Source organism: Bombus pascuorum, chromosome 6 (genome assembly GCF_905332965.1).
Source record: "Bombus pascuorum chromosome 6, iyBomPasc1.1, whole genome shotgun sequence".
Classification (NCBI taxonomy): Eukaryota; Metazoa; Arthropoda; class Insecta; order Hymenoptera; family Apidae; genus Bombus; species Bombus pascuorum.
This window is the reverse complement of record NC_083493.1, coordinates 4,962,123-4,978,921: the sequence shown is the minus strand read 5'-3', so window position 1 is coordinate 4,978,921 and position 16,799 is coordinate 4,962,123. Positions and strand designations below refer to the sequence as shown.

The 16,799-nt window shown below is 30.1% G+C and overlaps 3 protein-coding genes across 4 annotated transcripts; 2 read left to right on the top strand and 1 right to left on the bottom strand.

Annotated features, from left to right (window-relative positions):
- Positions 1 to 451: 451 nt before the first annotated feature.
- On the top strand, positions 452 to 6,689 carry LOC132908045 (AP-1 complex subunit beta-1). 2 transcript variants are annotated; one of them, XM_060961599.1, is made up of 12 exons: positions 452 to 593; positions 969 to 1,132; positions 1,757 to 1,927; positions 3,194 to 3,220; positions 3,321 to 3,566; positions 3,646 to 3,906; positions 3,994 to 4,416; positions 4,487 to 5,171; positions 5,246 to 5,504; positions 5,632 to 5,983; positions 6,061 to 6,252; positions 6,385 to 6,689. In XM_060961599.1, exons 2-12 carry the CDS (start codon positions 1,025 to 1,027, stop codon positions 6,457 to 6,459), a joined length of 2,799 nt encoding a protein of 932 aa, XP_060817582.1. In that variant the 5' UTR covers positions 452 to 593; positions 969 to 1,024; the 3' UTR covers positions 6,460 to 6,689. The 2 variants fall into 2 exon arrangements, with proteins under 2 accessions (XP_060817582.1, XP_060817583.1); XM_060961600.1 differs by lacking the exon at positions 3,194 to 3,220.
- A 167-nt stretch (positions 6,690 to 6,856) lies between these two features.
- Positions 6,857 to 7,897, bottom strand: LOC132908047 (small ribosomal subunit protein eS27). Its single transcript, XM_060961604.1, has 2 exons — positions 7,753 to 7,897; positions 6,857 to 7,202 (listed from the first exon to the last, which is right to left on the bottom strand). The coding sequence occupies exon 2, from the start codon at positions 7,199 to 7,201 to the stop codon at positions 6,944 to 6,946; it is 258 nt and encodes an 85-aa protein (XP_060817587.1). The 5' UTR covers position 7,202; positions 7,753 to 7,897; the 3' UTR covers positions 6,857 to 6,943.
- Positions 7,898 to 8,847: 950 nt separating this feature from the next.
- Positions 8,848 to 15,949, top strand: LOC132908142 (E3 ubiquitin-protein ligase UBR2). Its single transcript, XM_060961836.1, has 2 exons — positions 8,848 to 9,096; positions 9,279 to 15,949. Exon 2 carries the CDS (start codon positions 9,311 to 9,313, stop codon positions 14,618 to 14,620), a length of 5,310 nt encoding a protein of 1,769 aa, XP_060817819.1. The 5' UTR covers positions 8,848 to 9,096; positions 9,279 to 9,310; the 3' UTR covers positions 14,621 to 15,949.
- Positions 15,950 to 16,799: the final 850 nt, after the last annotated feature.

The window sequence follows — 16,799 nt, the reverse complement described above, 5'->3', positions numbered from 1 at the left end:
ATTTATAGCACTTTTTATATGAAATATATAATCTTTTTTATGCTCGCGTTGCACATACCACGAATAGATTTTCAGATAAACGGAATGTTTAAATTTAGTAAAACAAATAAATTACATACTTGTAATTCATTTGATACTTTGTTCATATTGTTATGAATTTTAAATATATATTCAAAAGTAGTGTTTCAAATTTTGTAATAATGGGGATTAAAATAAAAATTGCTTCATATTTATTAAAGCGTCTTTATTCGAAGAAGGTTACTTATATTTCAAATTTATACATTTTCCAAATAAAAAATCAATTTATAATCTATTAGTTCTCGTTACATACAGAAAAAGTAAAGTCGTTACTTAAATACAAGGTAGTCCATGGTTTAAGACTATAGGATGGAACCACGCCGCGTACGTATACCACCGTGTCTCCCACCACAAAAGATCTGACAAATCATCGGATCTGTGTCTACGTATTACGTATACGACCGTGATCGTGAGAATTTCTACTCTATGATTGGAGGGCGTTTTACTTGTAGAATTGTCAATGTTCTGTCAGTGGATAATTTTTCATATATTTTCGATTGCTTAAAATAGTTCAGGTATTTTAAAAAGAAATATTTTGTTAGTAACATTTCTTAATAATTGTACCAATTGTCGTAAATGTTAATGATTAGAATTTCATAAACCTCGTAAAACGAAAGCATATAGAAAATAAGGGTGTTACAAGATTTTTAATTATGGATCGTTATTATATGGTAGTTTATATATTTTTTATAAAAATATAAAAAATACTTTGATTTTTTATTAAAGGTGACAAAATTCTAAATATCTCATATTGTAGTTAGTATTAGTAGAATGCTACTATATATACATATATCTTGACATTGATCCAAGCTAAGGTCTGCTATATTGAATCCTTACTTAATTTTCGCACAATATTATTGCATTCACAGTACATCGCTATTTGTTTTCAGAGTGTCGATATAATTATCAACAATATTATTGTGGAAAGCTCTTCCAAAAATCTAAAATGACAGATTCAAAATATTTCACCACTACTAAGAAGGGGGAGATATTTGAACTTAAATCAGAGTTGAACAATGACAAAAAGGAAAAAAAGAAAGAAGCTGTGAAAAAGGTAAGTTAATTTATTGTTAAAATGTCCTAATTATTCATAATTTTCATATATTCATAATTTTGTATAAAATGGAAATAAGTTACAAGCAATAACAAAACATGTGACAATTTGATATTCTTTCAATTAAACATTTATATTTCATGAATAATTGAGTAGTTTTATGCAGCATTGGTATGCTTTTAAAAGGCAATATATTTTTATAAAGGGTAAGTCATAAAAATCATTATTAATATCAAAATATTTTGCTTTAGACATTTATAAGTTATAAACATACAATTTTTTTTGGTAAATCTGTTTCATGCTGCACAAAGAAAAGGATGACGTAAAAGCATACAATAATTTCTCAAATTTGAGAAATTTCAATAATGCTATAGTATATGCATTACATTAGACATTACATTTTAAGCATCTTCTTTCTACAAAAACACAAATCTACAATGAATTACTGTTTGAAATATTCATGTTTATTAAACTAAGCATAAATTATAGTGGTATCTTTACTTAATTAATAGCCATATTATTTTAACAATTAATCACAATCAGTATAGTTATTTTCAACTTTATTATGAATATTTTTTATTATTTATTTATTACTTATTCAAATATAATATTAATTATGTTTAGGTAATTGCATCCATGACAGTGGGTAAAGATGTATCAGCACTTTTCCCTGATGTGGTCAACTGTATGCAGACAGATAACTTAGAACTCAAAAAACTGGTGTATTTGTACCTGATGAATTATGCCAAAAGTCAACCAGATATGGCCATTATGGCTGTCAACACATTTGTTAAGGTAATGTAGCTTAAAAACTTAATAAATACTTACTATGTTTTATTAATGCACTTTTACCCTTTATATATTTTAATGACACTTGGATGATGTTGAGAGTCTCTGTCTGCAAAGAGGCAAGCTGGAAAAACTTTGTGTAGTAGTTCTTTTAAGTTCTAAAAATTTTTCAAGTAAATTTGACATTAATTTTGCAGCCTGCCTCACATCATGTACAGACCGTGCTTTGCAAATTACATCAGTTTGCACAGAGCTGTCTGCGTTATGGGACGGAATGTATTATTTCTTTTTCTTAATGAATTGCTTATTTTTCAAAGGGCACGAGACTGGAATTTGGCTGAATGAAATATGGCACTCAATTTAAATATCTTAAATTACATAAGAATATATTAATAATCTTTTCATTGGTTTGTGAGTTGTTACGACCAAATTCCAGTATTTTTCTTCAGTTAAGCATTGAAAATAGGAATGGAATTATAACAGTTGTAATATTTAGCAAAACTATTAAAAAATTCACTGAAGGAGCTCACAATATATGTGTTAGTTTTTTTTAATATTAATGCACTAATATATTTTATGCTGATTTTCAAAATTGAGCATGGAACTTTTTCTACAAGCCATAAAAATGTTATTTATATCTAAACAGCTTATAGAAAAGTTGTATAATAACACAGCTATATATAATTATATTTAGGACTTAATTGGCCTTACAAGAAGATTAAATGTAAAATAATCTCAATGGTAGAATCAAAAATTTATTTTTTAGATATAATGTTTACCATATAAACAGCATGAATAAACCAGTTCCTTAAATGTCCATTTTATATGTATGACTGCATTATAAATTACTGCTTGTATGCAGTGCATAGATTTACACTATCTGCACGCAAAGTGTTTTGTTCTTTATACAAAATTTTAATCTTCATTGATAAATGTAATCAGTGTTAAAATTAATATTTCATAATGCAATTACTATGAACACTTTGATGTATACATTTTTAAATGTTTGAATAAATATCATGTAACATATTCTTATGTGCATGACACTGAACTCTCTTAATGTGAAATTTATAATTTAATCTTAATTTATAAATCGCTATAAAAAGTAAAGAACTATAAACAGAAAAATTTTAAAATGAATATCTCGTGCTCTTTAAAAAATGATCAGTTCTGCATCACATTACATTAAATGGTTGATAAGTATAATATTTAACAATTAATCAAAATGGTGACGGTGACCAATTTGACCTTTTTCGTTCTGACACGCAAAAGGAGCTAGCGACATCTCCGATGACAAAGGTACCATACCACTTTCTACTTCGTTAAAATTCATGGGTTGAGATAGATAGCCACTGCTGTGACTAGACTTGAATCCCTGGCTTGCCCGATTTTTGCGCAGGATTGCGAGGACCCAAATCCGCTGATCCGAGCATTAGCAGTTCGCACAATGGGTTGTATACGAGTGGACAAGATTACTGAGTACCTCTGTGAACCACTGCGAAAATGCCTGAAGGATGAGGATCCATATGTTCGTAAAACTGCAGCTGTTTGTGTGGCCAAGCTTTACGATATTAACGCAGCATTAGTTGAAGATCAAGGATTTCTGGATCAATTAAAAGATCTTCTGTCTGATAGTAATCCCATGGTAAATAACTTAAATTTATTTCTCACTTAGTATCAACATAAAAATCATTATTTATTATTCCATTCAATTTTTATATTAGGTTGTTGCAAATGCAGTAGCTGCTTTATCTGAAATTAATGAAGCAAGTCCTAGTGGACAACCTCTAGTTGAAATGAATGCACAGACTATTAACAAATTATTAACAGCACTCAATGAATGTACAGAATGGGGTCAAGTTTTTATTTTAGACTCCCTTGCAAATTACTCACCAAAAGATGATCGTGAAGCACAAAGCATTTGTGAACGTATTACTCCTCGTTTAGCTCATGCTAATGCAGCAGTTGTTCTATCTGCTGTTAAGGTGTATATCTAGTGAAAAATTAATATTTATAGTTAACATTAGAAATGATTATTTCATTCTTTAAAAATAGGTTCTTTTCTTATATAGGTACTAATGAAATTAATAGAAATGTTACAATCAGAATCTGATTTTGTTGGCACATTAACAAAAAAATTAGCTCCACCCCTGGTAACTTTACTTAGCTCTGAACCCGAGGTGCAATATGTAGCATTGCGAAATATAAACCTTATTGTACAAAAACGTCCAGATATTTTAAAACATGAAATGAAAGTTTTCTTTGTTAAATATAACGATCCTATTTATGTTAAACTTGAAAAGTTAGACATTATGATTCGTTTAGCTTCCCAAGCTAATATAGCTCAGGTTTTATCCGAACTGAAAGAATATGCTACAGAAGTTGATGTAGATTTCGTACGAAAAGCTGTGAGAGCTATTGGTCGTTGTGCCATTAAAGTTGAACCATCCGCTGAACGATGTGTTTCAACTCTTTTAGATCTCATACAAACAAAGGTATTTCAAAATATACTTAAAACAATAATTATTAGTTTGGATGTTCTTATACATATTTTTGTTGTATTAGGTCAATTATGTTGTTCAAGAAGCAATTGTTGTTATAAAAGACATTTTCCGGAAATATCCAAACAAGTACGAAAGTATTATTTCAACTCTTTGTGAAAATTTGGATACACTTGATGAACCTGAGGCACGCGCATCTATGATATGGATCATTGGAGAATATGCAGAACGTATTGATAATGCAGATGAATTACTTGAAAGTTTCTTAGAAGGATTCCATGATGAAAATACACAAGTTCAATTGCAACTACTCACAGCAATTGTTAAATTGTTCCTTAAAAGACCTACGGATACTCAAGAACTAGTTCAACAAGTTCTTAGTTTAGCGACTCAAGATTCTGATAATCCTGATTTACGAGATCGAGGATTTATTTATTGGCGATTACTTAGTACAGATCCAGCAGCTGCCAAAGAAGTAGTACTTGCTGAGAAACCTCTTATTTCAGAAGAAACTGACTTGTTAGAACCAACACTACTAGATGAATTAATATGCCATATTTCAAGTTTAGCTTCTGTATATCATAAACCACCTACTGCTTTCGTTGAAGGTAGAGCAGCAGGTACTAGGAGATCATTGCCTGCTAGAAGTAATTCAAGTGAAGATTCAACTCAACATAGTGCACAACCTCATGCTCAAGTTATTCCTGCTCAAGATTCTTTAATAGGCGATCTTCTTAGTATGGATATTGGTACACAAAACTATTATTGCTTACTAGTATTTCCATTGACCTTATAAATCGTGTTACATTAAATTTTGTTGTAGGTGGTTCAACTATGGTCACTCCAACACCAGCTCCTCAATCAGGATTGGGTTTAGACCTATTAGGAAGTGGGATAGATGGAATTTTGGGTGGGACTGATGCTGGAAGTAGTGCACCTGTTGTGTCTCAAACTACTACTGGGCTTCTTGGTGACATATTTGGTTTTAATCAAGGTCCTACTTCTTATACCGCACCTAAAGTTAATTGGTTACCTGCAGAAAAAGGCAAAGGATTTGACATATGGGGAACATTCTCAAGGAAGTAAGTACATAAGACATAAATATTTATTTATTTACTATATATATTTTTATTTATTTTATAACGAGAGTAAGACTTTAATTGACTAATATGTTATAATAAAAATTTATTTTTATTTATTCTTCAATAGAAATGGACAAATTAGTATGGATATGACACTTACAAATAAAGCAATGCAACCTATGGGTTGTTTTGCAATACAATTAAACAAAAACAGTTTTGGTTTAATACCAGCTGCATCATTGCAAGTACCAAGTCCTTTAAATCCTGGTGCTAGTATAGATACTAGTGTAATATTATCTACTGCTGGTGCAGTGCAACGAATGGATCCCTTGAATAATCTTCAAGTTGCAATAAAAAATAATATTGATGTGTTTTATTTTGCTTGTATTGTTCCTATGAATGTATATTTTGCAGAAGATGGACAATTAGATAAAAGAGTATTTCTTAGTACATGGAAAGATATACCAGCACAGAATGAGGTATTAGTTTTCTCATCTATATTGTCATTAAATTCTCCAGCACTTTTTAAATAAGTGGAAACATTTAAATATTTCAGGTACAATACACATTAAAAGGAGTAATGCTGACGGCAGATCAAGTTGTACAAAAAATGCAACAGAATAATGTATTTACAATTGCTAAAAGAAATGTTGAAGGACAAGATATGTTATATCAATCTCTTAAATTAACAAATACTGTTTGGGTATTAAATGAATTGAAAATTCAACCAGGAAATCCTGATGTTACTGTAAGTTAAAACAGATTTAAATTTCTATAGTTTTACAGATCTAAATTTTAAATAGTTTTATAGATCTAAATTTTTGTAGTTTTTATCTTTTAAAATGTTAAAATGTTAATAATCAACTTATTTCAATTACAGTTATCTTTGAAGTCTCGTTCGGTAGAAGTGGCACCAGGCATATTTCAAGCGTATAATGCAATCCTGCATTCTTAAATAGTAAATTAAAAACCATTTGACATTAAGTTATATCATATTTCACGCCTTAATCCAATAATTTGTTTATATAAATCATTTTTATGTATTATTGCATATAACTTATCCAGCTGGAAGTTATTAAAAATATTTGTTCGTATTTTATCACAAATAACAAATTTAATATACTGTTAAACTTATCATAAATGGATGTAACTCAAAATAAAAAAAAATTGTGTTAATTACCTATATTGCATTTTCTATATAAAGAAGGGGATGGGCGAAATGTATTTTATATATAACTAAGCTCACTCTTTTTTTTTTTAAACCATACACTTCAGCTTCAAAATTATTGAAGAATAAGATTGTTTTACAGTTCTTATTACAAACAAAGCTGGGATATAATAAATAAAATTAATTTTGTTCATTTTTACAATAATTCTGTTTATTGAATATAAAGAGAAATGTCTGTGTATATCATTATGTTGCCTTAATCGTGATTACATTAACATTGGACCTTTCTCCTAAATGAGCAACCTTCTGTCAATCGTGCTTTGCCACCTGTAGATGTGCATAATATTGTACGACATCCATCACATTCTACCGATCTCTGTGCATGTGAAAAAATAGTTTTTATGGCATAACATCCAGGGCATTTCACATCCATAAAATAGCTATTTGGTTTTTGTACAAGTCTTTTTAACTTGTGCTTCCTTTTCTCTTCAGCTGGACTTGGATGAAGAAAATCTTTAGCAAGAGGCATTCTGCAAAAGAATTAAGTTATTATAAAATATAAATTTTAGATTACTTTTTAGATTCATATTATCAAATAAAATATTCTATAGTACTTTCACGATATGGTGCAATACAATAAATAATTATATTTTGGTTTGAAATTTATATGTCCTTAATTTTTAAATAAAAAGTAGATTTAACTTAAAAATATAAATATCATGTACTTTATGAAATTTTACTTGTTGGTATTTAGACGTTATATGACAAGTTATATGATATAATATACACATTCTAGTACTGTTTAGCAACGTTTATCTGACATATAATTTCAGTTTAATTTTAACAATTTTCAATTTAATCTATAGACAGCAAATAAAAAATTTAAGCAATTAATATTAAATTATACTATATTCGTTACTCCAAGTATATTTAAATAATTACAATAAATATTATCAGTATGCGAATTGATGCTACATAAGTGTACATACTAATATAATAAAATAAAGTAAAAGTAAATGATTCCTTCTGTTATACCCATATAGAATATAACTTAATATTTAGTCTGACACCCTTACTTACGTAATTACTTTCGTATTTCGCTTTAAATTCAATAATCACACTCTTCACCACGTGTTTCTGCAACAACGTTATGAACTGAAAAGAACACGGACCAACTGATTCTACACAAGCAAATTCCCTATTAATGATTTGCTGTTGCCAACTAATTAAATTTATATTACTCAGTCGTAAAAGAAACTAAATGGTAAAATAGTTTGTCCAACGAGATAAGGCAGTAAACATAAATAAGATTTGATTGTAATTATTGGCTGCCGACTAGTGACATTCGAGTGTTACGCAAAATAAAAATGACGAAATTTTCTGGGGCTTTTGCTAGATTAAAGTTAGATATAAGTTTAGTTCTAAAATAGAGTAAAATTAAAAATACTTATTAATATTGTTTGCAACACTTTTTTGTGATATTTTGTTCATTTAAGTAACCCTTTCAATATATTAAAGTTTGAAAAAAATCGGAGATACTGACCAAATTGCCAACTTTACCAAATATTATATCTCTAGCCTATTTTTTGAGCGCTGCAGTCAAGAACAAATATTAAAACGAAAGCATATCTAACGTATATATGATTTCAGTCTCTAAACTTCATAGGCCATCTTGTGCATTGTTCAATTTAACTGTGTAAAAGTATTGCTTATCATTTCGTTTTGAAATGTTAAAACTTAGTTGATTGATATCATCGAATATCCACGTCTTTAACGCGAACGATTATCATAAAGCGATTGCTTTCAAACACTGTTACGCACGTGGTTGAAAGATAACATACAGATTTTCTGTAACAAAGAACTTTTCAATATCTTTTATTAACCTTGGCCTGGTCATCATAACAGTAAGTATCGTCTTCAAAGAAAGTTAAAAATAGTTCAATTTAACGAAAAGTTTAACTACACCTATAAAATAGTCTTTTAAATTGAAATATTGTTCGCTCTGCGTAGTATATAAAATTTCGTAACATAGTGTTTAATTTTTGTCTATTACGAAACTAAAAAGTTTTCGATTTCTCAAATTATTTAGATATTTCATTTGATGAATAAGCAGTTAAGATTAAGTGCAATTTTGTAATTGAAGAATACTGTTATACCGTATGGAAATTTCATGGACTATAAATCGTTGGTAACCTATCACTTTCAGATAATGATTGAATAGAAATGAGAACATTGTGTGAAGTAGTGAAATTGTATCAAATCATATAATTTATATGGATTAAGATACATCACGTAACAAAATTCTGTGAATGATTTTGATCTATTCAATGTTAACATGTTGGATCAAATAAGAATGTAAAGAACAATATACAATGCATCTACTTTATGTTGGTACATTGTATCAAGAACTGTGTTGATTCTGTGGTTAGTATAATTTTTATCAAATTTATGTTTTTAAAATAAAATTTGAGAGTTCATTATATTTTACATATATATATATAAATTACAATATAATATAAATATAAAAGTATATTAAATTTATTATTAAAACTTTTAATATTAAAGAATATGCTTGAAACTTTAATCCACAATATTTATCATTTCAGTACACATTGTTTTGGCAATTTAAATTACAATAATGAGTAGTGAGAATTTACAAGAACATCTATTTCAAATTGAAGATATGGAGTCACCACCATCTTCGCCTACTTTCCAAAAGTTTAGTCATTCGTGCGTAAATGTATGGATGGAAAAAATGAATAAAGGAATACTGTCATGTGCTCATTTTAATGAACACTGGAGAGTCTGGGTTCCACGGATATATAGTCCACAACAAAATACCAATTGTCTAGATTGGGCTTTTGATGAAGAAGCAGCAAAAAAAGTACTTTTTGATACTTTAAAAGAATTTATTTGTAATGGTGATCCAGATATTGTACTAAAAGAACTAAGTCAAATGGATAATGTGATATGCGGTAAAGTGTTCAAAATGGGTGAGGCTACATATAGTTGTAGAGAGTGTGGTGTGGATTCAACATGTGTTCTGTGCGCAGATTGTTTTAAGCAATCAGCTCATCGTAATCATAAGTATAAAATGGGTACGTCTAGTGGAGGAGGATTTTGCGATTGCGGGGATATAGAAGCTTGGAAAAAAGAACCATTTTGTAACACACATCTAGCTGGAATACAAGCTAAAGAATCTCGTGGAAATAAATTACCTGGAGATATAGCAGAAAGAGCAGTAATAACTTTTGAGGCAATATTAAGATATTGCCATACAATGTTATCTTTGGAACATACAATTGGATTACCTTCTGATTTGTGTTCTAATAATACAGTGGATGATGATTATTGTATAGGAGATTATTGTACAGTTCTTTTCAATGATGAGACTCATACATTTGATCAAGTAATTAGTACTCTTATACGTGTTATGCATTGCTCACAAAGAGACGCATTAGAATTTGTAACAAGTGTTGATAGAGATGGCAGAGCTGTTGTAAAATGTGCAGAATTTCATGAGTGTAAAGAATTACAGAATGATATTGAAAAATTCACATCGCGACATAGCAATAGAGCATTAAAAGTACTTGTAGTTCATGCTCATGTAATTGCTCACCAAATATTTGCTATGCTACTTTTACATTGGTTACAACAATTTATAAATCCCTGTGAAAGTTTTAGAGTGCTTTTCAGTAATGTTGCGCTCAATACAAAATTACCAGTTATTTCCATTGTAGAAGGTATACTTATGAAAGATTCACAATTATGGAAATCCGCAAGAACAGCATGGCACAGATTACTAATGTCTGGAATGCTTATGGAATATGAAAGCAAAAGAGCTCTAGCAATTGTTTTTACGTATAATTACGGTTCTATTATGAAAGATTACATAAGAGACGATCATGATCATTCATTTTCTATTGTCTCGTTCTCTGTACAATTGTTCACAGTTCCAACATTAGCGCATCATCTTATTGCACATCATGATGTACTGTTTATCTTATTAAATACATTTATTTCGGAAAGTTCACGAAGATGTAATGCAGCAGGAAAGTTGGAATTTGAAAGAGATACGCCTAATACTTCATTTAAAAGAGCTCTATATATGCTCCAAGATTTACGATATTTACTAAGCTCCAAACCAGATGTTTGGACTGATGAATTAAGAAAAAGCTTTTTACAAGGACTTTCACTTTTGCTCACATTACTTAGCAGTATGCAATGCATGGATTCTGTAGTGAGACAAGTTGGTCAGCATATGGAATATGAACCTGAGTGGGAATCTGCATTTAATTTACATATTAGACTATCTTCAGTTATTAGTCTTGCATTACAATGGTGTGGTTCGGATCAGATAGTTCTAATAAAAGCTTTTCGTTTAGTTTTAAGAAAGCTATATGAACAACCAGGACATGAAATTGGTCCACCTCAAGTGAGAGAATTAGCAGATCATAGTGCAACATGTCTCCAATATGACGTATCATCTGAACCAGTATCTATACATCTCCCACTTTCCAGATTTCTGGCAGGCCTTTTTCCATATCTTGAAATGTATGACTTACATTTTCAGTGTGCAGAGTTTATCAATCATACAAAGCCAACATTAGAACAGATCATAGAACCGGTATTAGCAACTCAAGTAATGATTGCGCAAGTACATAGTGGTATGTGGAAGAGGAATGGATATTCGTTATTAAATCAGTTATATTTTTATCACAATGTTAAATGCCGTTCAGAAATGTTAGATAGAGATATCATCTTGCTTCAAGCCGGAGCATCTTTAATAGAAAGTAATGAATTTTTGATCCATGTTTTAAATAAATTTAATCTTTTACAATGGGCAAGTTCAGACTTTGATGTGAATGCTGTCAAATATCTTGAAGATGAAAGTATCAGACAAACTTTAGTTGAAGAATTTCTAGGGTTACTTATAACAATAATAGGAGAAAGATATGTACTTGGAGTTGGACAAGTTACCTCTGATGATATTCTGAAAAAAGAAATCATTCAACAATTATGTATTAAACCTCTTTCTCATTCAGAGCTTAGTAAAACATTATCAGATGATACATATTTGGAAAATGAAATGGAAAAGGTAATACAAGATATTGCAAATTTTAAAAAACCTTCTCAAGTATCAGCAGGGAAAGGTGTATATGAACTAAAACCTCACTTATATTCGGAATATAATGTATTCTTTTATCATTATACAAAAGAGGAAGTAAGTAATTCCGAAGAAAGACAAAGAAAGCGAAGAAAAGCTTTAGGAGAATTACAATGTTGTCCACCTCCTAAACTTCCTAAATTAACAGAAGTATTTAGTTTAGTAACTAATTTATTACAATGTGATGTTATGTTACATATTATGCAAATTATATTAGAAAGAGCACTTAATTGTAAACCTCGCAGATTTTCAGAATCACAAGTACATAAAATTTTACATCTTATTGGGTATGCTCTTCAAGAACAAGAATCTAGTTATTATCCTTTTTTTGCTTTTACAACAAGGGCTGCAAAATGGAAAATCTATAAATTGTTAGAAGGTTTATCTAGTACTCCACGTATAGAAGCTCATAAAGATTTATTAACATGGATTTTAACAAAATACAGAGAAGTTGCTGGTAATACCCCAATGGATGTTAGCACAACACCTACTGCATCACGTACAGAAAATGTTGAAACTGATAAAGAATGGAGAACAAAAATGGCAGCAGAAAAACGAGCAAGAATAATGGCACAAATGGCTGCTATGCAGAAACATTTTATGACAAAGAATGCTGAATTATTTGAAGAAGCAGCTTTAGATGTGAATAAATCTAATGACCAAGATTCTAATATGAATTGCAAAAGATGCCCTCAAAAAATACCTGTTGCTATTGGTATTGGACAAACATCCAGAATATCCGGTGAAGAAACTTATAAAACTTGTATTTTGTGTCAGGAAGATCAAATTGTAACAGCAGCTGGTCAAGCAATGGTGTTAGCTGCATTTATTCAACAATCTACAGTTCTCTGTCAACACAGGGCTAATACTAATGAACCTGATCCATTATATCTTTCCGCAAAGCTTGGTGCATCACCACACATTAGTACTTGTGGTCATGTAATGCATGTTAATTGTTGGCAAGAATATTTTAACAATGTTCTTGCAAAAGAGAATAGAAGACCATTCCGTTTGCGACAACCGGCAAGTTTTGATGTGGAGAAACATGAATATCTTTGCCCACTTTGCGAATGTCTCAGTAACACTATTTTACCTCTTTTACCATCTTTAAGAACATTACAACCAACTCCTCAAAATCAACCTGAACTTGATTTTCGTACATGGTTGGAGGCTTTAAGTATTACAATGCAAGTTAGATGTGGATTAAGTGAAAATTTACACAAACCAAAATGTATTCAAGACGAACATGATCCGACATGTCGGTATTGCATAATGCCAGTTCCATGTCATATACAAGCTATTCGTAATCAACTTGGAAATGTAGAAAATATGTTTGAGTTAAATTACAATCAATCTGGTCCATCCATTTCAGAAAATTTAATATCTACAATTCAACTTTTTGCACAAGCAATATACACAAAAGAATTTGGCACCGAACCAGATGAAGATGATGAAAGGGTACCATTATTAGCATGGAAGTCAACAGCATACAGTGTTCATGCTATAGAATTTCTTCTCCGTGACATGAACAAACCTTTATTAGGTGCTTTGTCATCTAGACAAAGAGACAGTCTAGAAGGACTTACAAGGATTTCCGCTGTATTAGGATCTAAATGTCAATTACGTACTAGTACAAAAGTGACATGGACAGATAGGGATATTATCCAAAATAATGCAATTTCTCTTTTAACTCTATTGTTAAAAACTTCACCTGAAGGCCCAAGTATTTTCGATTGGGATCCATTTGGAGTGCTTATACCTTTAATTAATTCATTTCCTAGTCTTTTTTGTACAAGCTTTAAGGCTGTACCATCAATCATTACTGGCGGAATATTTGAATTTTATGCCTTGCAGCTTATATTTATATCCCTAATAGTAAAAATATTATTAACATCAGATTTTAATGAAGAGATGGATGTAGATAACCCAGAGACAACTGAAAATACATGCTCCGAATCTATCTTAACATTGGCTCAAGTTTTAAACATTAATGTTGGCACTCAAGTAGTTGCTAATATATGGAGACGAGTCGCAAATGCTTCTTTGCCTTTTCTTAGATGTTGTGCTCTCTATTTTCATTACATATGTGATGTTCCAGCACCAGAAGAACTAACTAAAATAGATGGAGCTACATATGAAAATATCTGTGCATATTTGGGATTACCAACAACGTGTGATGATTTAATAAAACCAAATTTGGACATAATTATAAAATTAATAAATATTTGGAAAAGTCATCCCACTGTTCAAATGCATCTATCTGGTGCTAGTACAATCACAATAATAAAAGAACCTTTGAAAGTTAACAGATTAGTGGAGCTTCCAGAAGATTATAGTGAATTGATAAACATGATATCGTCGTTTACGTGCCCAAATAGCGTCCGTGAAGATTCTAAAACACCGACGCTGTGCTTAGTATGTGGCGAAATGTTATGTTCTCAAAGTTATTGTTGTCAGTTTGAATTGAACGATGCACTGGTCGGTGCGTGCACATATCACGCAAGTAAATGTGGAGCTGGAGTAGGATTATTCTTACGAATACGAGAGTGTGAAATTCTTTTCCTAAGAATCTCGAATCGAGGATCATTTGCTTGTCCGCCTTACTTGGACGAATATGGAGAAACAGATCAAGGTTTACGAAGAGGAAATCCACTTCGACTGTGTCATGATAAATACAGGCAACTGAATCAGATGTGGTTAGGGCATGGGCTATATGAATCCATATCAAGGGCTATTGAATCTTCAAGTAGTCCCATGTCAACCCGGTGGCAGCATCTATAACCATTCTAGGATTTTTATGCTCTAGCCTGGACATTTAGTTATGGATACTAAATCTATATTTAGCAGAAACGATCGTAGCATACTATGATTGTTAATTCTCTGTTTAATCATCGAAAGAAACTGATGAAATTATTTATTTTGATGACAAAGTGTGGATAGCTTTGTATATTTAAAATGATTGGGTGTTATTCTCGTTGCAACGTCCTTTTAGATTATTTCAGAGTTTACGGAATTTTCTATTATTGTGTAAATTAAATATAAATTTCTTTATAATTATTGACAAATGTTTGAATATTGTTGCTTGTAAAAATTAGTTTGTAATATTATTTGAATAATTGTCACATTGTTTACAAAATTCTAGGATCATATGAGCAATCGAAGTTGTATAAATGGAAAATTTTCTGTATTAGCTATTTTAAAATACTATTAATGATAAACATCACTTTTTGTGTCATTTCACATAAATTTCATAAAATATTTCGAAATTATCTTTTGTTAGAAATTATTAAATGCTTAAAAGAATCGAGTATATACAAATTTGAAAGTTATTGCAGTAATTAAATATTTATTTCAGTTTTAGAATTTCTTAATCAGTATGCAATACACATACACACACATAGATAAATGTTGAAAAATCATAAAATACAAAGATTATTTCCGTAAATTCAAATAAATACTGTGACATAATATTTGTTCTCTCATTGCTAGTCTTTTAGATAATTTGATGATACCTACATCTTGCATAAGATTAACTTTTTTATATTAATTAAATTAGTTTCTTTTGCATCTAATATTGCAATGAGTTAACTTGTATATTGTACAGTTACTTAATATAAATTTATTTATGTATAGGTTTATAATATATTTACATATGATATATATAAATATTACTTATATTCTGGATCAGTTCAGAAAGTTTAGAATCCTTAATTAATAGTACCGCCAGAAACTGCAATTATAATTATTTTCAATTTTGCTTATATGCAATAAGTTTTAACAAATAGCATTAGTATTTGTAATGACATTTAAAATGTTTTAATAACGATTTTATTACTAATAACAGAGTCGTTATCATTTATCATTTTCTTTTTTGGAGTGCAATATGTACTTCTTGTTTTATCTAATTAAATGTATGCAGTAAACATTAATAATAGCAAAAAGATATTTTACATCTGCGAATATTAAAAAATTTTGTTTTAACGAATTATTTATATATTTATAATATTTTATGTTACATTACAAACATTTTCAATTTAATTAGTGAGAAGAAATGTTCAGTTTTGTCAATTATGTATAATATCTGAAAATACATATACTTATTGACATTGACTAAGTATAGTATAGATCTATCACTCAATATACCTTTGTGTCACGTTTCCAGAGCTGCAGAGTTCCCTTACCATTTTATTATCGTTCCCAGTGTTATCGATTCAGTGTAGAATATTATTAAAACGTTTGTAGTTGTTGGAATCAAAACAAAATTTTATTATGAAATCATTAATTAACTATTTGCTATGTGTGATATAATATGATTAAGTATTTACTATAATCGATAATGTCGCATGTGACTCGAAAATGGTACAACGGTCAATCAGGTCAGGTGACCTGTGACTCGTGGACTCGTGAACCATCTTCATGACAGTCTTGATTCCCAAAATGTAGGACACGAGACACGACATGACACGAAAAAGGATTGCATCTGTATGTCAGGTGTATTCTATATTGATTCTGTACTTCCTCCGTAACTTTATCATTGATTTCAGTCATTTTTAGTCGAAGACTTCATAAATATTGAGCATGTATGAGGACATCTGTCTTTCAAGTTAATTGCAATTGACTGATTCAAATGTGCACTGTACCTTGATTATGGGATTAATATAAATAAATGATAAGTAGGCTTCGGTTTCAATCTAGAAATAGCTTTATACGTAGCTTTTTCCATCATGTTTCTTAATTTAAAAATATGTAGTCGAAATTAATCATCTTTGTCAGTCACTATATAGGAAAGGTAAGGTTTTTACCACAGAGGACTGTGGTTTCTACGAAGATACAGGCATTCAACCAGTTTCATCTTTTTTCTAATGCGTTAGACATTTCATTTTTCTGAATGATGATATTAATATCCAATACCATTGAAACAGTTGGATAACACAACGAACTAAATTTTCTGTATCAAAGC